Source organism: Schistocerca cancellata, chromosome 3, assembly GCF_023864275.1.
Source record: "Schistocerca cancellata isolate TAMUIC-IGC-003103 chromosome 3, iqSchCanc2.1, whole genome shotgun sequence".
NCBI classification, from domain to species: domain Eukaryota; kingdom Metazoa; phylum Arthropoda; class Insecta; order Orthoptera; family Acrididae; genus Schistocerca; species Schistocerca cancellata.
Window position 1 is genome coordinate 358,547,113 of NC_064628.1, and position 24,044 is coordinate 358,571,156.

General features: G+C 43.7%; 1 protein-coding gene across 1 annotated transcript in view; it reads right to left on the bottom strand.

The window, feature by feature from the left end:
* The window catches only part of LOC126176309 (proline-, glutamic acid- and leucine-rich protein 1-like), a 68,124-nt gene that overhangs the window by 22,917 nt on the left and 21,163 nt on the right, over positions 1 to 24,044 (bottom strand). Inside the window, exons 3-4 of the mRNA XM_049923459.1 lie at positions 14,250 to 14,325; positions 3,772 to 3,823 (exon numbers count right to left, since the gene is read on the bottom strand). Of these exons, the coding sequence (XP_049779416.1) occupies positions 3,772 to 3,823; positions 14,250 to 14,325 (128 nt within the window). The remainder of the gene's footprint in view (positions 1 to 3,771; positions 3,824 to 14,249; positions 14,326 to 24,044) is intronic.

Consider the following 24,044-nt stretch of genomic DNA (forward strand, 5'->3'; position numbering starts at 1 on the left):
ACATTTTCTACTAAATCAGAACATCTTAAAGTACGTGAACAACATAGGGCAGCCATTTTTCGAGAACTAACATATAAAGAAAAGTCCTACGATTATTTCATGCAGACCAGTGCAAGAGCATTCACTTTCAGTGCGTCTGTGACATTACAGACTCGGAAAATACCGACACATGCCACAGTATCCGGCAATGTCAGAGCAACAACTGTAGTAAGGTGATGCAGTTTTACCTGCTGGTCTGTTGCTTACGTGCAACGCCGGAAACGGCGCTTGTGATGTCCATGAAACAGATGATGGAATCATTCAAATGTAGAATCTATCTGGAAACTAAAACGATGGTGCGAAACAAAGTAACAGTTCTGTCGATGTAGCGCCTGCGAAGCCAGGCACCTATAACGATTATTGCGACGTATTGAGTTATTCACACTTCGCAAATACCAACAGACAACAACTGCAGCTACGACTCGTGTAAAAATTACTTCGTTGCTGATGCAACTCTACATCGAATTATGAAGTTAGTACTTCGGTAAAAACGCTGCCTGCCACAAACCTGAAATACGCAGAAGACAAGGTCGGATGTTAATATAACTTCGTACATATAGACACCATTGACGGGTTTTGAAACGATTAGACTTCCAGTTCTCTGTTATTGCTGATCCGTCACCAGCTTGAATTAGCGTTGTTCACCACAGTGTGGGTCTCCATCTCAGATTAATATCGCCGGCGAGTAAGGCGGAGACATGTGTACATTTCTCATTCGGCCAGTGTTCTAGAGGGGCACAGTGCAGTTACTCCTTGCCTTATGGTGTGAAGAGCCATCGGGTATGACTTCAGGTAACAGCTGGTAGTGTTTGAGGGAACTCTCGCGGCCCAGAAATTTGGAAATTGGTGTCAAGTTTTTATGGGGCCAAACTGTGAAGGTAATCAGTCCCTAGACTTGTAAACTACCTTATCCAGCTTAAAGTAAGTTATGCTAAGGACAACACACACACCCATGCCCGAAGGACGACTCGAACCTCCGACAGGGGAGCCGCGTGGACCGTGGCAAGGCGCCTCAAACCGCACGGCTGCCCCGCGCGGCGCTCACGGCACAACGGTATGCCGCGGACACTCTGCGTCCTCATGTGCTGCCTCTCAAGCGACATTGTCGTAGTGCCAGTTTTCAACAGGACAATGCTCGTCCACACACGGCACGTGACGCCATGAACTGTCTGTGCGATGTTCAGATATTGCTGTGGCCAGAAAGGTCTTGAGATCTGAACCCGATACCACATGTGAGAGATAAGCTTGGGACATCAGCTCCGCCACAGTGCAACATACACTGCAGAGCCAAAGAAACTCATACACCTGCTATATATCGTGTAAGGCCCCCGCGAGCACGCAGAAGTGCCGCAACCCGACGTGGCATGGACTCGGCTTATGTCCGAAGTAGTGCTCGGGCGAATTTACACCATGGATCCTGCAGGACTGTTCAAAAATCTGCAAGAGTACGAGTGGGAGGAGATTCTTATGAACAGAAAGTTGCAAGGCATCCCAGATAAGATCAATAATGTTCATGTCTCGTCAGTTTGGTGGCCAGGAAGCCATTCTGTAGCCACTCAGAAGAGTGTTCTTGGAGCCACTCTGTAGCAATTCTGGACGTGTGGGGTGTCGTATTGTCCTGCTGTAATTGCCAAAGTCCGTCGGAATGCACAGTGGACATGCATGGATGCAGGTAATCAGACAGGATGCCTACGTACGTGTCACCTGTCAGACTTGTCTACACGTATCAAGTGTTCCATATCACTCCAACTGCACACGCCCTACACTCTCACAGAGCCTCCACCAGCTTGAACAGTTCTCCGCTGACATGCAGGGTCCATGGATTCATAAGGTTGTCTCCATACCCGTACACGTCCAACCGCTCGATGCAATTTGAAACGGGACTCGTCCGACCACGCAACATGTTTCCAGTCATCAACAGTCCAATGTCGGTGTTGACTGACCTAGGCGAGGCGTAAAGCTTTGTGTTGTGCCATCTTAAACGGTACACGTGTGGTCCTTCGCCTCCGAAAACCCATATCGTTGACGTTTCGTTGAAAGGTTGGCACGCTGATACTTGTTGATGGCCTAGCATTGAAATATCGGCATTTTGCGGTAGGGTTGCACTTGTCACGTTGAACGATTCTCTTCAGTCGGCGTTGGTCCCATTCTTGCAGGATCTTTTTCCGGCCGTAGCGATGTTGGAGATTTCATGTTTCATCGGATTCCTGCTATTCACGATACGCTCGTGAAATATAGTACGCGAAAATCCCCACTTCATCGCTACCTCGGAAATGCTGTGTCCCATCGCTCGTGCGCCGACTATAGCACAACGTCCAGTTTCACTTAAATCTTCATAACCTGCCGTTGTAGCAGCAGTAGCCGATCTAACTGCTCCGCGAGACACTCCTCGTCTTACAGAGGCGTTGCCGACCGCAGCGCCGTATCCTGACTATTTTCATCTCTGTATTTGAATAAGCATGCCTATACCAGTTTCTTTGACTCTTCAGTTTATATGAGACCGCGGCCAGATACAACATTTGTGGGGCAGTTTCTCTTTAACATTCGCCCCAAACGAATGAGTGACGTTTGCATTCAGGCCATAGGGAGTGGAACGTCACACTGGTAAACTGTCTTGTGCTGCCATCGTCTTTGTAAATCACTGAAATAACAATTCATACCATCTCTATCAGGGAAGTTTCATTTTATTTCCTCCCCCCTTTTTTGGCGCTGAACTTTTTTGTCAGGTGTGAATTTTTTCTATAAAATATTAAAAACAATTTCCGTTTAGTAATCATTTTTCGTTCCCTGTTTCTCATTCAGGTAACAGTAGACGACTCGGATGGAAAATTTCCGTCGGTTGCTTCTGATAGTTCCATATACAGCTCCATGAACTGATATCATTGTTTTAGGTATAGAAATAATGTCACCAATCGCGTACAATTCTAAAATTTATAGGACCCTCGTAACTGACTAGATCAAACAGCTCAAAACTCATAGAGAGGCAAGGGTATACCATCGCCCGACAGTCCGTTCTTCAGATGGAGGACAAGTGTACTTCAATAGTGAAGTACAATTATATACATCGTATGTGGTCGGTAATGTACTACTGCAAAAGTTTGTTATTAATGACCATCATAGTGCTGCTTAGCTCGCATAGACTGTATGGTCTGCAAGGATTTTTTCCTATTCTTTAATGGAATTTTTATATTGTTCACAAATTGCAACATCATATAACTTTTCACGCTAATGGAGGCCACAAAAGTTTCATCTTTTCCTAATGTACTTCTCACCAAAAAGCTGTTGTACAAGCTGACGTCGAAGGTCTTTGTTAATCCTGCCTTGAAGAGTTCTTGTGGTGATATTTCCATAGAAACTTATTTCTTCACAGGACAAACACCAACTTTCATAGATTTAGGTTCAAAAATATTTTAATATAACGAAATATTTTTATAAAAATTTTCGTCCACTATTTCAGTTCGTTATGGGTTGAACTTTCAAAAATACTGGAACAAGTAATTTTCTATTTCTGTCGGAAAGCCAAAATCAAAGTTTCATAGATTTACCTTTAAAAGTGATTTCATAATGTAATATTTTCGTGAAACGTTTCATCCCCCTTATAGGTTGAATTTCGCGTTTTGGGCTGGGCTATGATTACCCAGTAAGTCATGAAGTTTCCTTTTATATGTAGAGACGGATACATAAGGGTTGTGAGCAATTTTTCACAGGCTTAGCTGAGACGGTATTACTCACCGGACATGTTGCCTGCATCCAAGTGCTGGATACTTCTGCCGATGGTTTTCACCTTCAAAAGAAATTCGCATCGATTAGTCATTTGCTGCACACCAGTTATCCACTCTAATCCGAACTGCCCCCCCCCCCCCCAAAAAAAAAGGTTCAGTTTATTAGTAACATTTCTGCAAACACTGATGATTCTTTTAGTAGCAGCAAATGGCTATGCAAAAAATTACGTTCAGTGCTTCTTGATGTTTTCGTGGCGCAATAAATGGTATTCAGAATTTCAGGAGTGCAACCACAGAAACTGTGCTTCTTCTTCTTCTTCTTGTAATATTTCGGCCTTTACTCTTCTGCTGTCCCCGACGGAACCGGTTTCTACAGTACTCGTTTCGCCATTTTAAATCAAAGGTCGACAAGCGCCAGAGACGTTGATCGTAGGCAAAGAGCCTGCTTAAATGGAATCTGTGGTTATGCGGTCGACCACGCTAGGTTATCGAATCCCTGTTAGCTGCACTGTAGCATCGTCTTTGCGAGTTCATTAAAGAAAACGTCGGATTCCATGATCTGTCCAGGATGAAACCACTATCGCTGTTGAATAACTTCTTCGCCAGTGGAATTTCAACTGCTTCTTTCACCACCCAGTCTCGAAAAGATGAAATCAAACCTACAACTTCGAAATTATCATACAGCATCGAGTGACCGGTGTCAATGTAGTGCTTCGCCACAGGTGATTTATTGTGCTGTAGGAGCTGGAGGTTCTTAATGAACTCCACGCATGTTTAATGGACTGTGCGAGTCAAAAATCGCATTTTCCAGAGCAGTACATCGCCACTGGTTACTCTGTGCGGTATGAAATTGTAGCGTCGACTTGTTCTTTTTGGACTTCGTGGCGAAAAAAGCAGTTACGAAGTGTTGAATTAATAGAGACGGCGGTTTCAACCTGTAAGACTCATGGAATCGGGCACTTTCTTCAATAAACTCGCAAAGACGTCGCTGCAGTCCAGCTACCGCTAATATTGATACCTCAATATCGCAGGATGAAACGACCGCGTAGGGATAAATTAAATTTATGCGTACTCTTTCCCGCGGATTAACGTCTCTGGCTTTTGCATATCTGTAGCTTAAATGTCGTAGCTAAAGTCTGTCGGCTCACGCTCAAAATGACCGATAGGTATACGATCGGAATATCGGATGGAGGAGGAGGAGGAAGAGGAGAAGAAGAAACGTTTTTCTGGTGCTGCACTTCAGATGCTTAATGAATCAGTTATTTTCTGACTTTTTTTGTACCTTGCTACTGAGTGTAATTATTATTATTATTATTATTATTATTATTATTATTACTGTTATCCGATTTCACAATATAATATTTTAAATTTTCCGATACACCAAGACTACACATCAAATTTAATTTGCATCCTCCATATTTGTCTATCTGTCCATAAATTTTCTTCAGTATTTCTTCTTCTTTTTCTTCTTCTTCTTCTTCTTCTTCTTCTTCTGATAGATTCCTTGAATCCATATGGTCGGCGGTCTCACCTTTTCTTCTTCCAGGTGGCTCCCATTCCATAATTCTCTGTGGTAATCTCACCTTTGACATCCTTTTTGCATGTCCATACCATAACAGTTGTTTTTCTTCTATAAAATCTGGTATTTAATTTTTAACGTTCATTTTCTTCCTGATGACTTCATTTCTGATTCTTTCTAGTCTAGATATCCCTGCAGACCGCGTCCAAAAGACCATCTCCGTTACCGTCAACGTTCTTACTGCTTGCTAGTTAACTGTCTATACTTCAGATCCATGTGTCATAATACTTCTGTGAATAGTTATGGTGTGGAATTTCCAACCCGGGTATTCCGATTTGGTGTCGTCGGTTCCGGAGTGTGAAGTCTCGATGACAGCAGTTACTCATTATGCAGCACTTTTGTGAGGTTTCGGAATAATGTTCGTTCTGCGGACTACCTTTTACTTTTGAAGGTGCCTAACAAAGTATTTCCGAAATACACCGATCAGAAACAAGAACCCCTGTCGGAGAGATCAGGGACATACATGACAAACTGGATTACTATGCAGATGACAGCTGTAAACACTTGTTAGACAACAAGAAGACAATTGCTCGTCCGTCGTCCTTCTCGGAACGAAGCCACGCGATCGGCCATATCCATGAATTCATATCCCCTCGTTCGTCGTCGGCTGACCCGGAGACGCGGGCAAACGGTTTAAAATTAACCGTGCCGGAGGATTAAAGGACGGCGACGAAGCCAGCGTACTCCAGGGCTTAATAACGGTAGCGTACGCCGTGACGTGACCTCTCGGCAGCAATTTACATGTTTTATTTCCAGCAGAGATTACAGCAATTCATTAGCCGCAATCATCCAATTCCGAACCTGCTTCTTACGGCAGCAGACTGATTTACATACTCCAATAGAGATTCATTTGTCAGCATCTCCTGCGGCTAATCGATTGTCTCGAAACTGATTGCGTTCGAGCAACGAAGGCAGTTTATCATCGAGGTGCAGTCACAGGCACGCGCGCTAGTCTCCTCTCCAGTGTTGTAAATAAACTTTCCACATTATTGGAGACAACTCTTTTTTTTTGCATTTTGGCTGTACTCCAAACCACATTTGAATGCCTGATGTTTCGTCTCTTGTTGCTGGAGAACGCCTCAGGTCCTGTGGACAGATAGTTCGATTATACGACGTGAAATGCCTTAAAAAGCCAAGTACAATTCACGTTTTTGTTTCCACAAAAAAAAAGATTGCGATCTATAAATATATTTTGCACAACTCGATAGTGCAACAGTCGACTGTAACTTCAGATGGCGTTCGGATACTGTATCTTCTTGTATTGTGACCTAACGGAGATGTACAGTCTCAGTTTGAGTTTCATTTCCCTAAGACTTCGTCGGTAATATGCTTAAGAAGAAAGATGATACTGCAAGTATTGAGACAAAACATCAGGGCTTCTGTTTATTTTATGTGGTAATCTGTGCCCTTCTCGTGAGTACGCGTGGAACCATACGCATTCTGCAGAGGCTAATAAAATAATTTTCATACTATAAATAGTGGCTGACTGCTATATATCATTCTTCAATAACACTATTTCTTTCCGAATATGGCCAACTGTGGACTGTGTAGAACATTTGGCTTCGTGAGCTTACTTTTGCTCTCTTCCTAGAACCTTTTCATTATTTCGCTTCTTTTCTTTCTCTTCTCTTTGGAAATGTAACGTATGGACCAACCTCTTCGTGGCATCTCTTCAAATAATTTAATGCTGTTGACTTTGTTCCTGAATTCGTCTCTGTTTTGGATTGTCTCTATTGTAACAAATGTTTCTTATGCATCTCTTTATACCTCCTCTTCCCATTTAGAGGTAAACTTTATTGATGTGATGTAACTGAATATCTTTTTGCTCGGTCGATTTTCGTCCCTTTAAAACTTCAACCGTCGTTTTTTTGTTGAGCTTTTCGTTTTCCTTTTTCTTCAAAGTCCCACTAGTAGTCTTCTGAGGTACCAATATTTTCCCGACAACTGTATTTTCCTTTTCAAGTTCACCCAATTGTCGGCACTTTTTATTTAAAACGAGACTCTCTGAAGCATAGAATTCTTCTGGTTTTTAATTGAATTATAGTGCCTGATTTTGGCTTCGTAGAATATAGCTTCTTTGTTATACCTTTTCTATGTTAGTAAGCGAGTTCTCATTCTGGCTCTTCCTTTGACTGGCTTTTTAGCCAGTCCACTGGGATGGACCCATTCTCCTAGTTATTTGAATTTATCTGTCTTATTAATCTTCCCATACTTTACTTCGAAGTACGCTATGTGATCTAAAGTATCCAGACACCACCAAAAACATGTTTTTCGCATTAGGTGGATTATCCTGCCGTCTATTGCCAGGTACTTCACATCAGCGATCTCAGTAGTGATTAGACATCGTGAGGGAGCAGAATCGGGCACTCCGCGGAACTCAAGGACTTCGAACTTAGTCAGGTGATTGGGTGTCACTCGTGTCATCCGTCTGTACGCGAGATTTCCACACTCCTAAACATCCCTAGGTCCACTGTTTCCCATGTGATAGTGGACATGTGAAGGGACAATTACAAAACAAAAAGCGTACAGGCCGACCTCGTCTGTTGACTGTCAGAGACCGCCGACAGATGAAGAGGGTCATAATGTGTAATAGGCAGACATCTATCCAGACCATCACACAGGAATTCCAGACTGCATCAGGATCCGCTGCAAGTACTATGACAGTTAGGCGGGAGGTGAGAAAACTTGGATTTCATTGTCGAGCGGCTGCTCATAAGCCACACATCACGCCGGTAAATACCAAACAACGCCTCGCTTGGTGTAAGAAGCGTAAACATCGTCCGATTGAACAGTGGAAAAACGTTGTGTGGAGTGACGAATCACGGTACACAATGTGGCGATCAGATGGCAGGGTGTGGGTTTGGCGAATGCCCGGTGAACGTCATCTGTCAGCGTGTGCAGTGCCAAAAGCAAAATTCGGAGGTGGTGGTGTTTGGTGTGGCCGTGTTTTTCGTGGAGGGAGTTTGCACCCCTTGTTGCTTTGCGTGGCACTATCACAGCACAGGCCTACATTAATGTTTTAAGCACCTTAATCCTTCCCACTGTTGAAGAGCAATTTGGGGATAGCGATTGCATCTTTCAACACGATCGAGCATCTATTCATAATGCCCAGCCTGTGCGGAGTGCTTACACGACAATAACATCCCTATAATGGACTGATCTGCACAGAGTCCTGGCCTGAATCCTATAGAACACCTTTGGAATGTTTTGGAACGCCGACTTCGTGCCAGGCCTCACCGACCGACGTAGATTCCTCTCCTCAGAGCAGCACTCCGTGAAGGATGGACTGCCATTCCCCAAGAAACCTTGCAGCACCTGATTGAACGTATGCCTCTGAGAGTGGAAGCTGTCATCAAGGCTAAGGGAGGGTCTACACCATATCCGATTGAAGGTGCCATATACTTGTAAGCCATTTTCACCCAGGTGTCCGGATGCTATTGATCACATAGTGTATTTCTCCTCTTGGTGTCCGTGTTTTGTATGTTCCGTCTTTTCATATGAGACGTCGACTCGTTTGTTCAGGGATTTCATACAAGATCTGCAGTATTCTATGCGCATGTTTTCGGTTTCCGGCTAAAAGGGCTAGGTTATCGGCAAACGCTAAACGCCTGATTTCCAGGTTTTTTCTTTACTGCCGAAGACGTATTTCAGTTATTTCATCGAACTCCTGAGATTCTTAACAAGTTTTCTTTTTTTTCTCCAGAACGATACTGAAGAGAATTACGGACAGACCGTCTATTTGTCTGACCCTTTCTTTATTTCAAATAACTCGGAGATTTGTTCAAAACACTTTCACGACAGTGTCCGTCAGGGTTTGTTTTACGATTTCCCTCCTTTTACTATAAATTCGGAATTCCTCTAAACCGTAGAGAATGATTTTCTTTCGGTAGAGTCGAATGCTTTTTTTATTTTTTAAGCCTTCAAACACTTAAACATTATAGATACCGCTCAATTGTAAGGTCTTGGTTGATGAGTATTTCGTACCTTTGCAGTCTCACCCACACCCATCTCTGTGCCGGCCGTTGTGGCCGTGCGGTTCTAGGCGCTTCAGTCTGGAACCGCGTGACCGCTCCGGTCGCAGGTTCGCATCCTGCATCGGGTTCAAAATGGCTCTGAGCACTATGGGACTTAACAGCTATGGTCATCAGTCCCCTAGAACGTAGAACTACTTAAACCTAACTAACCTAAGGACAGCACACAACACCCAGCCATCACGAGGCAGAGAAAATCCCTGACCCCGCCGGGAATCGAACCCGGGAACCCGGGCGTGGGAAGCGAGAACGCTACCGCACGACCACGAGATGCGGGCCCTGCATCGGGCATGGACGTGTGATGTCCTTAGGTTAGTTAGGTTTAAGTAGTTCTAAGTTCTAGGGGACTGATGACCTAAGAAGTTAAGTCCAGTAGTGCTCAGAGCCATTTGAACACCCATCTCTGTGGAATAATAGGATGGTACAACAGCGAAAAAAAATTATAGCTCAGGAAATAAAGATCGTAGCATAATTCACTTACCCCTAGCGTTTATTGTGGGCGCATGTTTCCTTTGTGGAGAGAGGACTGTGGAGGGGGGGGGGGGGGGGGGATGTAGCAGGTTACAGCGCCGAAGTTTGACAGGCACAAGTTGCGTAAGTTAGTAAGAGGACATAAAAGGCTAATCCCAGTGGTGATCGGTTTGTCGAGCAGTTACTTGCATGTACTCACTCCATGGAGACCATGCTTCCAAAAAATAGTAGTACCTTCGTCTGTTTGTGGCCGAGGTGGCATGGAGGTTCAGACACTGCATTCACGCTCGACGGAATGAAGTTTCTGTGGCGTCACCGCCAGACACTACACTTGCTAGGTGGTAGCCTTTAAAGCGGCCGCGGTCCGTTAGTATACGTCGGACCCGCGTGTCGCCACTATCAGTGATTGCAGACCGAGCGCCGCCACACGGCAGGTCTAGAGAGTCTTCCTAGCACTCGCCCCAGTTGTACAGCCGACTTTGCTAGCGGTGGTTCACTGACAAATTACGCTCTCATTTGCCGAGACGATAGTTAGCATAGCCTTCAGCTACGTCATTTGCTACGACCTAGCAAGGCGCCATTACCAGTTACTATTGATGCTGTAAAACATGTACCGTCAAGAGCGATGTTCACCAATTATGGATTAAAGTTAAGTATTCTCGGATCTACGTACGTTTTTTGCTAGTCTCAATTCCTTGTCCTGTTCCAGACCTCACGCCAGCCTGCGTGAGTTTAAACGCGTGCCTTTCGGCTTCCTCATAGTGGGTTGGCTGTCTTGCCAATCCACAACAGTTTCTATCAACCACCTAGAAAATATTTCCCTAAATTATTTCAGACGAAAGCCGGAATTGGTACTTTGAATAGCTCCCGTACGATTTTCTTCCGCATCCTAGACCAACTGAGTTAATGCTCCGTCTCTAATAAAGCCGTCGTCGACAAGATGCCGCTGTCTGAAATCTTCATTACTTTCCTGCTTGTCTCCATGCAAATTCTGTGGTAGTATCATGTCCAGTTTATGATGTAATGGGGCGAGTGTTTAATGCAACGTAAGAGGAATAAACTGCCCACGCTAACAACTTGATCGATCAGCAGCGAACCATTAACACTACACGTGATGCTAGTGTAAACCTGTAATCTGCAAAGCAATCGCATGCTTAAGTGGGAAGTGGGGCTCAGTTAGACTGTAAGCAGATCATGGCCGTGGTCAATCTATGCACCGGACTAGCCACTGTACAAGCTAAAATATTCAGTTACTGTAATCCGATTTCGTCACTGAAATAAAGTGTAAATCAGTGTTTTAAAGTTACGAACCTCAGGAAACTCTGCAACGCTATAGTGTCTCACTGTGTTTTAGCTCCATTGTAATTTGATAATAAAAAAAATGGTTCAAATGGCTTTGAGCACTATAGGACTTAACATCTGAGGTCATCAGTCCCCTAGAACTTTGAACTACTTAAACCTAACTAACGTAAGGACATCACACACATCCATGCCCGACGCAGTATTCGAACCTGCGACCGTAGCGGTCGCGCGGTTTCAGACTGAAGCGCCTAGAGCCGCTCGGTCACAGCGGCCGGCCTTGATAATAAAGAAAAAGAAAACAAAATAACGTTGAAAATTTACTGAAGTTTACTAACAGAAGCAATCAAAACAACAAATGCCATCGGTCGAAGCAACGACGATTCGTTCCCGTTCCGACGCGGATTTCAGTAAGTAACCGACAATCGTGACTAAAATATAGACAAAGAAAATCAAATTTCGCAGTCATTCATGTCAACATTAATAAAAGACATATAAAATCGGCAATAAAAACCAAAGGTATACCTGACAGAAACGTTTATCATCCACGACTCGATAGGGTAATGACTCGAGACTTCTCAAGATTTAGTATCTGGTGGCCAGTATAAAGAAATTAATAGGTAGCGGTACTCTTACGTTGCGAATCTGATACTAGTTCAAATTTAAAAAAAATTTTTTTGGCAGTTACAATGAGCTATTCGCACAAGTGATTGGCAAAAATACGGGAACAGCGGAAACACTATAGATTACCGTTGGCATTGAAAACAGCGTCCTGTCGTCCAGCAATGGATAAATAAATGTCCTGTATGGTTTTCAAGGGAATCTCTTCCATCCTTTTTGCAAAATAGTGGGAAGTTTAGATAAGGATAACGGGGGCCGCTATCACACACAAACCCTTCTCTCCAAAGCAGACCACATAGCCTCAATAATGTTGATATCTGCCGACTGTGGTAGCAAACACGAAAGCAACAATTCATACTCGTAGTCACAAACACAAATCCTGGACGATGCGAGATGTGTGAATAGTGGCTCTGTCGTCTTAGAACTGAGAATCACTATTGGGAGACAAATATTGTACCGTGGGATGGACGTGATCAGTTAAAATGATCGCGTAATCCTTGGTAGCACTGCAGCCTTGCAGAGTAACCAGAAGTTGGAAACAATATGAAACAAAACACATCCGACCAAATTACATTCTTCCATTATGCTTAGTCCAGGTTTATGGCTTCGGCACCGATATTTTCTGTTATGAGCATTTGCGTCACCGATGAGCAGCAAATGCAAAATTTCTAGGAAAGAATATTGATTCTCAGTTGAAGTGGTGTGAACACATAAAGCTACTTGCAAAGAGAATGTCATCAACATGTTACGCCCTTAGGATCCTATCATCAGTGCGTAACATGCAGTGTCTTTTAGTTACATACTGTTCATATGTACACTCAGTTCTTAACTATTGTATTCTTTCTTGGGGAACAAATGCACAAAATATGAACACAATTTTCAAACTCCAAATAAGAGCCATCAGAATAATAACCAAAAATACTTGTCGAACTCATTGTAAAGATCTGTTCAAAACACTGAGGATTTTAACTGCTCCATGTGAATACATTTACCAGTCAGTTGTATACATCAAAAATAACACTGGTAATTACTGCACAAACAGCTCTGTCCATGACCATGTAACAAGAGCTAGACTCAACGTGCATTTACCAAGAAAAAATAAACATAAAACTAAAAACAGCATTTTCTTCAAGGAATAAAACTGTACAATAAATTACCGAAAGAGATGAAAGAAATTGCAAAAATACGCTTATTTAAAAGCCAGCTAAAAAGTACCTGTTATGCAGTACATTTTATACATTGAAGGATTACTTAGATAAAACAGTAGGAGTCCGGTAAAAAAAATAATAAATAATAATAATAATGATAATAAAACATCCAACATTTCACGTAACACCTTCACACTACGTTTATTCCTTATTTTTTCCTTTTCTAGAAAAAATTACCCTCAAGCTACGCGAAGCAAAATGCTAACACCTCTTCCTCTTTCTGAGCCACTCAATAGAAAGGGATGCTGTCTCACTTTTTCAGGATAGCAAATGGGAATTTTCGGTACAGAAAATGGCCCAGAGATCACCATTGTGTGTGTGTGTGTGTGTGTGTGTGTGTGTGTGTGTGTGTGTGTGTGTCTGATTATCTGATAAGTTACTTGTAAAAAAAAAAAAAAAAAAAATTATTGTATACCAGGAGTACATCTAATGATTGTCTCTAACTAGAAGTCTGTAAGTGTATGTTTATACGAATTAGCTTATTTTAAATTGGTCTAAACTTGTAAATACTTTGAGATGACCTATATCCTTGTAAAAGAAAGATCTACGGATGAATAAAGCTACTACTACTACATCTATAGTAAATACAGGCCAATGCAATGAAACAAAATTTATACGAAGCTTGGGTACAAATTTTAATTCCTTGCTTCAGCCTATATTTTTAATTAAAATAGTTTTTTACCGTTCATCAAACAGAATTGACATAGACTCGGAAAATTTTTTAACTAAAATAATGGTAGTAATTGTTAAGTGGCAGTCTACAACCAGGAATATCATTTGGCGTTGTTACTATGATGCCCCTTTAGGATTTTTTTAATTAGGCGCAAGAGTTCACCAGTGTGTCTTTTGATTAAGGTAAGACGTATCAGCTAAGAACAGCTTGAAGTGGATCGAAACTCTCTGATGCAATAACATCCGAGATAGTCAAAGAGGACTGTCGTACGTCCACACTGGCGAGATGAAGAGGCGATGTCCAACTACATGCCGGGAGGGGGGGGGGGGGGGGCTGGATTCATACCGCCTAGAAAAGACCGACGTGGAAGTATCTGGAAGAGGCTTCTGTCCACAAGTGGACAATTAGAGGCTGAAGAAGAAGATCCAGTTAAAAACTAAACCTTGTTTCTCTTCTTATTTATGAAGATTGTGCAATACGGGTAGTGGCAGTCATATATGCTGCTTTCATTCCTCATGCAACATTTATAAAATTCATTTGGTAGTTGTGTTAATGAAATGGGTTTCGACGCTGAGTGGTAGCCTTGTGAAAATTTGTATCCCTTACAAGCGCGGGAGGGGGAGGATGAGGATGAGGATGTGGTGGTGGTGGTGGTGGTGGTGGTGGTGGTGGTGGTGGTGGTCTAGAGTGACTGGAACTTTAGCGAGAGAGTGTTTACTCGTGGATCGATTCGTTAAGCAGGCGTGTACTCGGTTGGCAGTGTGTTAGGTGCCAGAGTCGGCATCACCACTAGCAGGGCGCAGGCATTGCGGTCCAGCCGCACAGCTGCGAGATGCGAGCTGGGAAGCAGAGGCCGCACGCGCGCCTTCCGGGGGCGGATGCCCGGATGACGTCACCAGGAAGGCGCCCATTTCACGCTAGTGTGGACCAGCCCGAGGGAGAGAGAGAGAGAGAGAGAGAGAGAGAGAGAGAGAGAGACGCATTTCTGTTGTGGCCGACGCCCCATTTCCCCTCTGCCTGTCAGCATACAACACACCGCCATTCATCCTAAACGTTTCTCCACCATATCGTGCCGCTCGTCGTCTTATCTACTGTGCATGGTCTTTTCTTACAAAAACATAATTCTTTTGTATTTTCTGCTCAGTAAGTATTCCGGTTGATGAATTCTCTCTCTTCTGTGTGATCCACATAGTATGTAGCAGTAGCCTACCTTATTCCCGCCGGAGGGGCTGGTTCTTTGGGAGACAAACATTAATTGTGTGGTACTTAATTACCTGCACTTCGTGACACGCATAAAAATCAATCTCCAATCGCTGAGTAAGCTCAATAATTTCATTATAAGGGGTGAAAAAAATGCACGCACTCTGATTTCACAGCGCTATTCCTCACGTACTAGGAATACAAAAATGTCTGTCACAAACTTTCGTGCTGCTCATATTTCCAGCAGTAAATGGACGTTAAAGATAGACAATCTGGCAACACAGTAACCACTTGTACGGCAACTACCTCTGTCAGCATGTGTAAGTACCGCTATGCAGGTGGTGCAGTGGACAGAGTTTTCGGTTAGCATGCAGGAGGTTGAGAGCTCGATTCTGAGTCGAGGTGTGTTTTCGTTTGCCAATTTTGTTCTGCCAAATAATACTGTAGTATACACCTTTACTCAAGCCACATGTATCTGACTTTTACACAGTACATTGCTAACGAAATACAGTGGACCTGAACTTGGTAAGAATAATCGTTGGTACTAATACACGCGACCATTAGACGAAGTTGCACAGAAAACAGGTTTGGAATCTAGTAGATGCAGTGGTGCGAAACAATTCGCTTCCATTACGTGTACAAGGCTTCTTTAAAAGATGACCAACGAAAACGATCGTACTTTTATTTCTGTGTTTTAGTACGTAACTGCATACGTTTTGTAGAAGATGCACTGCAATAGGCTGTATGACCATTAAGACGCCAGTTACCGTACCACGCGGACTAAATTTAGCAAATAAAAATATATTCGCCTCGATCCAGAATCGAACCGTAGACCTCCCGCATACTAACCCAAAACGCTACCCACTGCACCACATGCACAGAAGTAGTTGCCGTACATGTGATTACGCTTTTGCCAGATTGCCAATCTTTGACGTCCATTTACTGCCGGAAATACGCGCAGGATGAAATTTCATGGCAGATTTTTTTGTATTGTTAGTATGTGGAGAATCGCGTTGCGAAGTCAGTGCTCCAATTTTTCTTCACCCTGTATACAGGATGTCCTAGGAGGAATAGTCAGTGTTCAGGGATATGACATGAACGAGCATTCGAAGCAAGAAGCTCCAGTAAACATGGAGTCTGAAATGCATACCTTAAGAGCTATGAGCACTTGTCCATCATCGATACTGTGAAACAAATCTCTTCTGCTGCAAGCTCTTTCCTTTCTATATTTTCGGAGGATGTGTTTCTGTGTCATACTATGGACTGATCTGGCGGTAAACCAGTGGTCTTAATTTGTGATTCTGGTTAAGAATAGGCAAAAATCTGACTCGAATACATTAACCACTAATCCCTATTTTTTTTATAACATCCACTGAAGCTGGTGTTACGTCCCGTAAGTGCAGTGGACACACAGTGGTTAATTAAAGTAGGAGGAATTTCTGTCCTGAAAGCATCTAAAATAATTTCTTTACCCCAACGCAACAGAATCAAGCAGCACAGTATGGCCTTATGGGGACGACACCAAGTTGAGCATCACCTCAAATAATTCTTAATCTGTTGCCTGATGCACCTAAAAATGACCTGGGAGTCTTGAAGTAAAAGATTTAGTTTTAAACCCTGGGATATAGTACAGTTATTTGTACCTGAATGTCAACTGCCTTGCCGCAGTGGTAACACCGGTTCTCCACAGATCACCGAAGTTAAGCGCTGCTGGGCTGGGCTATCACTTGGATGGGTGAACATCCGGTATGCCGAGTGCTGTTGGCAAACGTGGTGCACTCAGCCCTTGTGAGGCAAACTGAGGAGCTACTTGATTGAGAAGTAGCGGCTCAAGTCTCGTAAACTGATATACGGCCAGGAGAGCGGTGTACTGACCACATGCGCCATCGTACCTGCATCAACTGACGCCCGTGGGCTGAGGATGACATTGCAGCCGGTCAGTACCAAATGGTTCAAATTGCTCTGAGCGCTATGGGACTTAACAGCTGTGGTCATCAGTCCCCTAGAACTTAGAACTACTTAAACCTAACTAACCTAAGGACATCACACACATCCATGCCCGAAGCAGGATTCGAACCTGCGACCGTAGCAGTCCCGCGGTTCCGGACTGCAGCGCCTAGAACCGCACGGCCACCGCGGCCGGCCCGGTCAGTACCGTTGGACTTCTATAGCCTGTTCCGGCGGAGTTTAGTTCAGTTTACTTGTACGTGAATGAAGTTTAACTGCGTAATAAACTGTGTTCTCACATGCCGCTGTATCTTATGAAATGCAGACTTGATAAAGTGATCTGCATTGGGGTGGGGCAGAGGATGCCTCTATGGCAACGAGGGAAAGGATTTTATCAACTTGTGCGTTATCCAACAGGCTTCAAAAGAGATAAGCGCTGCTGAGGACAAAGAAGAAGAGAGAAAGTTGTTATTCTATGATGTATTGTATGTTAACCGGGGACCTAGAAACGACGGAGAGGCTCCGTCCCCGCCGCAACCGCAGTGGTCCACAACCCCACGACGACTACCGCACTCCATTTCACCCCTCCTCCGCCCCCACACCGAACCCAGGGTTAATGTACGGCTCGGCCCCCGGTGAACCCCCCAGGGAACGTCTCATACCAGACGAGTGTAACCCCTGTGTTTGCGTGGTAGAGTAATGGTGGTGTACGCGTATGTGGAGAACTTGTTTGCCCAGCAATCGCCGACATAGTGTCGGAATAAGGGGAACCAGCCCGCATTCGCCGAGACAGATGGAAAACCGCCTAAAAACTCTCCATAGACTGGCCGATTCACCGGACCTCGACACAAATACGCCGGGCGGATTCGTGCCGGGGACCAGGCGCTCCTTCCCGCCCGGAAAACCGTGCGTTAGACCGCACGGCCAACCGGGCGGACCAAGTTGTTATTACCGGTTCACAGAAATTCGCGATGCTGATAAGTGAAAACCTCGTTAACCGATTTTCACGGGACCAGATCAGGGTGAGAGAAAAACTCACGCTAATTACAGTCATTGAAACAAGAGTACGAGCACACTGCTCAACCTAAAACAAAGCTGTGTAAAGACTTCAGAAATTCGGGAAGATGTTGATACAAAGAATTGTAACTACGGACAAGCTCTGATCGCGACATAACTAACGGTACGCCAGCAAGCAATTGCGTTGTCTCTCACCAGTATTACCGCATGGTACAGCTGCACAGCGTGCCCCTATCAGCCAACAGCGGCTCCAGTCGTTCAGCCTGTACACGTGCAGTGTTAAACTGTTTGTTCGCTTCCCCACACTAGTGAAAGGGCCCACTTTTTAGCACACCTTCTGGCCAGTAACAACTCTAACTTCCAGGCGCAACACGACGACCCAATTACGTCGCGTCCGAAGCGTGCCTTATGGATTCCTTGTCAGCTCCTTTTAGCGGACACTCTCTCGAAAGATCTCGAAACTTCTACCGCAGACTTCCAGCAACCAACGGAAAAACTCGTCCATGCATGAGGCGGGAAAGATAGTTGTCAAATGTGCCCTAAGTCTAATACGCCAAGACAGAGAGAGTGCTGATGTCCTCTGCCTCCATCTCTCTCCTTATTCATCGTCTCCTCCCCCTGCTACTGTCCTACGCATTCCAACGCTTCAGCCCACCGTTTCTAACCGTGGAGAGAGCAAAAAATTCTCCTTAGCCCACAGCCTGCAGAAGAGGAAGAATTTCATGGAATACAGGAGACTGTTGATCATAAGGGGGAAGTTAGGATTAAATAAGACATACCCCGCACATCACATCCTACAGGCATACGTCCGAGTAGAAAATAATAAAGAAGATACATGAAAATGATAAAATACTTTATGGAATTGATAGTCTGGACTCTAATAACAGATGTACTCAAATGAGCTGCTTTCAAATTGTCCAATATAAATAGACCGTTAAGTGCATACGTTAACACTTACGAGCACCTTATGTTCGCAACTGTGAAACACATTGTGATATAACTGGTCATAAATCAGCTTGTAGTTGCCCGGTGTCAGTGATCACAGCAGAAAAATTGACTGTAAATACGGGTGGGTACAGCACTACCTACGTCCAATAATGCGGTACACACACACACACACACACACACACACACACACACACACACACACATATGTGGTTTCACAGGTTTTACTTACATGAACGTCAGACCCACCTCACCGAATAAGTTACGGTCAGTCCGTGTCTTAATTACATAGTCAAGTCTCATTTACCAGGTATGCACGAACTGCACCTTCCAATTATACGACAACAGTCTCTGTGCAGTATAGTCTAATCAACCTATAACAATGTCACACAGATGAAGTGATAAGTGTGGCACTTTAATATCTAAGTTAATCACTAATCATTTTTAACTGCCATTTTTCACTGTCCATCTTCGTATTCACAACAACACGTCATGGCATCATTTCATTATTGCTGTTTTGACTGGCGCGTGTTCCCGATCGAAATCTCGGAACACACTGTCTTTCATGTTCAAGTCAATTCGCATATGTTACCGACAGTACTAACTCACAGTCCGGTTTCATGTTATGTTAAAGATATTATTGTACAGAAACAAGCTCATTATGGCTGTTTTGGATGACACGGGTTCCACGCTCAAAATCTCGCAACAGACTGACAAAAAAATGGCTTTTGGTCAAGTGCTTGTGTAGTTTTGCAAAAATGGCTACATCGTTAAATACCTAACTTCAGTAATTTACAATTAGAATTCTACGTTTCATATTAATTGAATAGAGCAGAAAAATTGGTTTTGGTCTAAACTTTGTTACAATAAGAGTTTCGACTGAGGGAAGCATTCTTGATGATGAAAACTGCAGATATAGAAAAATAAAAAATACCATACACGGAAGTGTTAATTACCCGAAACTCATTAAGTGCCGATGTTCCTACCATATTTTGTAAATTAGCTACGTGAATACTTAAAGGGTTTCTATAGGTTATTTTCTTAACTTTATCAGTAATACGGTAATTACATCTGTTTACATAACAACAATGTGACAATAGGAAATAATTACTGTTAGCTGATTGAACTGAGCTTTAACAAAATTAGTTACTTGAAATAGTTCAAATTAATTAGGAAATTATTGTGACTAATGTAATTTAGCCAAATTGACCCTGGTCTTATACTCCGAATTACAGAATTACAGCTTTATCTTATGGCACATCTCTTACTAACCCTAATGATAATTAAGAAAGCAAAAACACATTTAATGAGGCAAATAACAAACAAAAAAGTAATGGGTCCCAGCTCGCTTTTCTGCAACATCTTTACTACTGAACAAGTTTTCGTAAATCTTAAGCTATTCATTTTAGAGCCCATGTTTAGTAGATAATTTTTTTTCTTCTTTTGGTCCTCACTACCTCCTCCCAAGATATCCAAAGCAAAGAGCTGGCAGTAGAAGAGATATATTTCACAGTATCCAAGACGAACAAGTTCTCATAGCTCTTAAGGTATGCATTTTAGAGCCCTTGTTTACTGGACATTTTTCCCTCGAATCATCATTCCTGTCATATTCCTGAATACAGGCCTTTCTTCCTAGGACACTGTATACTCTACCTGCTTCTGTCCAAACTCTCTTCTAAATTAATTTCAAAAGACTGTTGTTTCTTTTATCGAGACGAGAGAGCAAATTTGTCAAGAGGAAAAGCAGGGGATGACGACAGTGCCATAGTTCTTCTGCACGTACTGCTGTTAGTTAAAAATGTTCAAATCCGCCGGGACCAGCCGCACAGTCCATGACAGCAGCGCAATAGACCGCTCGGCTAATGCCGCGCGGCGCTGTTAGTTAATTCACGTGTGTCCTCTGATCAGCCGAGCTGCCCACAACGTTAAGTAAGAAAATTTAAACTGGTTTTTTTTTTTTGTTTTAATGGTCCAGCTGTTCTCCCACCTCAGTACGATGCAGAGAACGTTAACAGAACCATGTGAAACTCTCATAAAAGTCGCGCGCTTCTTTGACTTCAATGTCGGTTATGTCGTCATAGCGTTGAACCCTGAAATGAATTTCTTCAGTTTGTCATTTTGTGATTGGTTCGTCTTTTTAACACAGTGTTATCACGCGTTATGGTTTTTTCAAACAAAAAAAGTATTGTCCGGGTTTTGCACTGCACTCGAGTCGCGCCAGGGCGTCCACTCCTCCTTTTTGGTCGGGAGTCAAAGCGTCGGTTACAAACTTTGCACACATTTTTCTCTTCTGCTAAACGTTCTGAACAATCCCTTGAACACTTGATTTAGAGCCATTCAGCCAGTTGCTCCTTTGCGAACTGTGCCACAACGCCTGCTCATAATTGAGCGGTCGAATGCACATCTGTTGCTTTGAGTTACTGGCTCTCGCTGCCTCTGTAGTTTTACCGCGATAACGTCGCTTATACGCTAGGAATGAAATCATTCTCGGAACGTTTTGGACGAACGGTGTATGTAAAACTCCACAGAAAATTCTCAGTAGTAAAATAAAACCTCTGCGTAAACATACGGTTACACTCGTCACCAAAATAAATCTTCAGTTCCAGTTAAAATATTCCGTAAGGCTTCCTCCAGCTTCCAGGCAGGCGAAACTATAAATAAATCACTTAAATATTCTGCACGTACATGGACATCATGAGCTCTAAAATCCATACCTTAAGAGCTATGAGTATTACATCTGCTATTTGCTATTGACACGAACTTTTATTCGCCTCGAAATAAATCTGTTCACAGCTCAAAAAGATCACAGTCATCACTCAGCAACTTTCCTCCATCAGAGAAGTATAAAATGTACGTATATATAACATTGTCATTAGGAAATAACAGTTAAAAGTTTTAATAATGAACGGAACTTCCGAAGACCCCACTCGCCCGCTTCTTCGACGAACGATGGTCTCGGGCGCATTTGCAACAGAAGACCCTATGCTCGACACTGTCAGTGTCTTATCTAGGGGTCCCGTATCACTCCAACTGCACACGCCCCGCACCAATACAGAGCCTCCTCCAGCTTTAACAGTCTCCTGCTGACATGCAGGGTCCATGGATTCACGAGGTTGTCTCCATACCCGTACACGCCCATCTACTCGATACAATTTGGAACGAGACTCGTCCGACCAGGCAACATGTTTCCAGTCATCAAGAAAGAGTCCACTGTCGGTGTTGACGGGCCCAGGTGAGGCGTAAAGCTTTGTGTCGTGGTGTCAAGGGTATACGGGTGGACCTTCGGCTCCGAAAACTACTACCGATAACATTTCGTTGAATGCTTCGCACGCTGACACTTGATGGCCCAGCATTGAAATCTGCAGCAATTTGCGGAAGGGTTCTACTTCTGTCACGTTGAAAGATTCTCTTGAATCATTGTTGGTCCCATCCTTGCAGGAGCTTTTTCCGGCCGTAGCGATGTCGGAGATTTGATGTTTTACCGGATTCGTAGTATTCACGGTACACTCGTGAAATGGTCGTATGGGAAAATCCCCACTTCATCGCTACCTCGGAGAAGCTGTGTCCCATCGCTCGTGCACCGACTGTAACACCATGTTGAAACTCACTTAAATCTTGATAACTGATCTAACAAGGGCGGCAGACACTTGTTTTATGGTCTAGCGGTTCTAGGCGCTTAGTCCGGAACCGCGCGACTGCTACGGTCGCAGGTTCGAATCCTGCCTCGGGCATGGATGTGTGTGATGTCCTTAGGTTAGTTAGGTTTAAGTAGTTCTAAGTTCTAGGGGACTGATGACCACAGATGTTAAGTCCCATAGTGCTCAGAGCCATTTCAACCATTTTGAATTTATTTTATATAGGCGTTGCCGACCGCAACGCTGTGTTCTGCAGGTTTGCATGTGTCTGTATTTGAATATTCACGCCTGTACCAGTTTCTTTGGCGCTTTAGTGTATATAAATCATGAAATAAATTAAAATGTTACTTGCTTTACCGTGAGTATCTATCTTCATCGCCTTCATTGCAGCGTGTACGCAGACTTACCCTGGACTCCATGCCTTTTTGTGAAGATTGTAATCGGTGGTAACCAAACCAGTTTGACTTTCTCGAAGAAGAATAACTTTATTAGACTCGCAGACCTTGTTGAATTCTCTCCTGAACTATGATTGTCAACCGTGTGTTTATTCTCTTTGTCATTTTTTAACATTTTCCCCCAAATTCTTCACAGCATCCCTCCTTTGACTTCCGTTTTTGTAGTCTTGGAATGTCACATCCCCAAGACATGAGAGGGCCTGAAAATCTTCAGTTATCTCCAATGTTGTTGTAGTATCGATAGCTACGATGCCATGGCGTACGTACAAGTTCTTAGGTTGGCACTACGACACCGACACCGACGACAGCGCCGTCTAGCCGTCGCTGTGCAGTTCTACGAGCGCCGTTCCAGATTCACCCCATTTGATTCCGAGTAGACGACCAAGCTACATGGTTTCTATTTCATATTGGGCGAGCCACTACAGATTTTTTCCTTTATAACTTCCAGCCGATGTTAGCGTTGATATCTGTACGGCTTCGCACTTACGTGCTCATCTCAGCCAAAGTTAAGTAAGCCTAATGTAATCCTAACTCTGACTATAGTAAAGCCGGCCGAGGTGGCCGAGTGGTTCTCGGCGCTACAGTCTGAACCGCGCGACCGCTGCGATCGCAGGTTCGAATCCTGCCTCGGGCATGGATGTGTGTGATGTCCTTAGGTTAGTTAGGTTTAAGTAGTTCTAAGTTCTAGGCGACTGATGTTCTCAGCTGCTAAGTCACATAGTGCTCATAGCCATTTGAACCATTTTTTTGACTATAGTAAACATTTCACCTTTTCCTGCTCCTACTCACTTCCTACATTCGGCCTACCTTTCAGTTTACAGCAGCAGACACACGCGCCGGCTTCCGGGCGGGATATAAAAGTTGTTTTAATGGCAGACCAGTAGAAACTGATCCGGTAAATGTGCTGACTGCCGTAACGCGCTCCATTGCTGCGTATTCCCCTTTTCGATGGAGAATCGAAGACTTGCGAATTTTGTTTTGCGACAGCCGCTCATGTCTAGAAATATGTTGCAGAACAATTCCTGTTTCGCAAACTTGTTACTAGATGTGTACGCGTGGCCAATGGTTGTACATGCCAAAAAGTTAACGTCATTATACCTGCTTTGTTGTCGACGTTTCAAAAAATTTGCTGAAAGATGTTTGATGCCTTCCCTCTCCCCTCCCTTCACAGCCCCCCCCCCCCTCCATCCACTCACTCATTG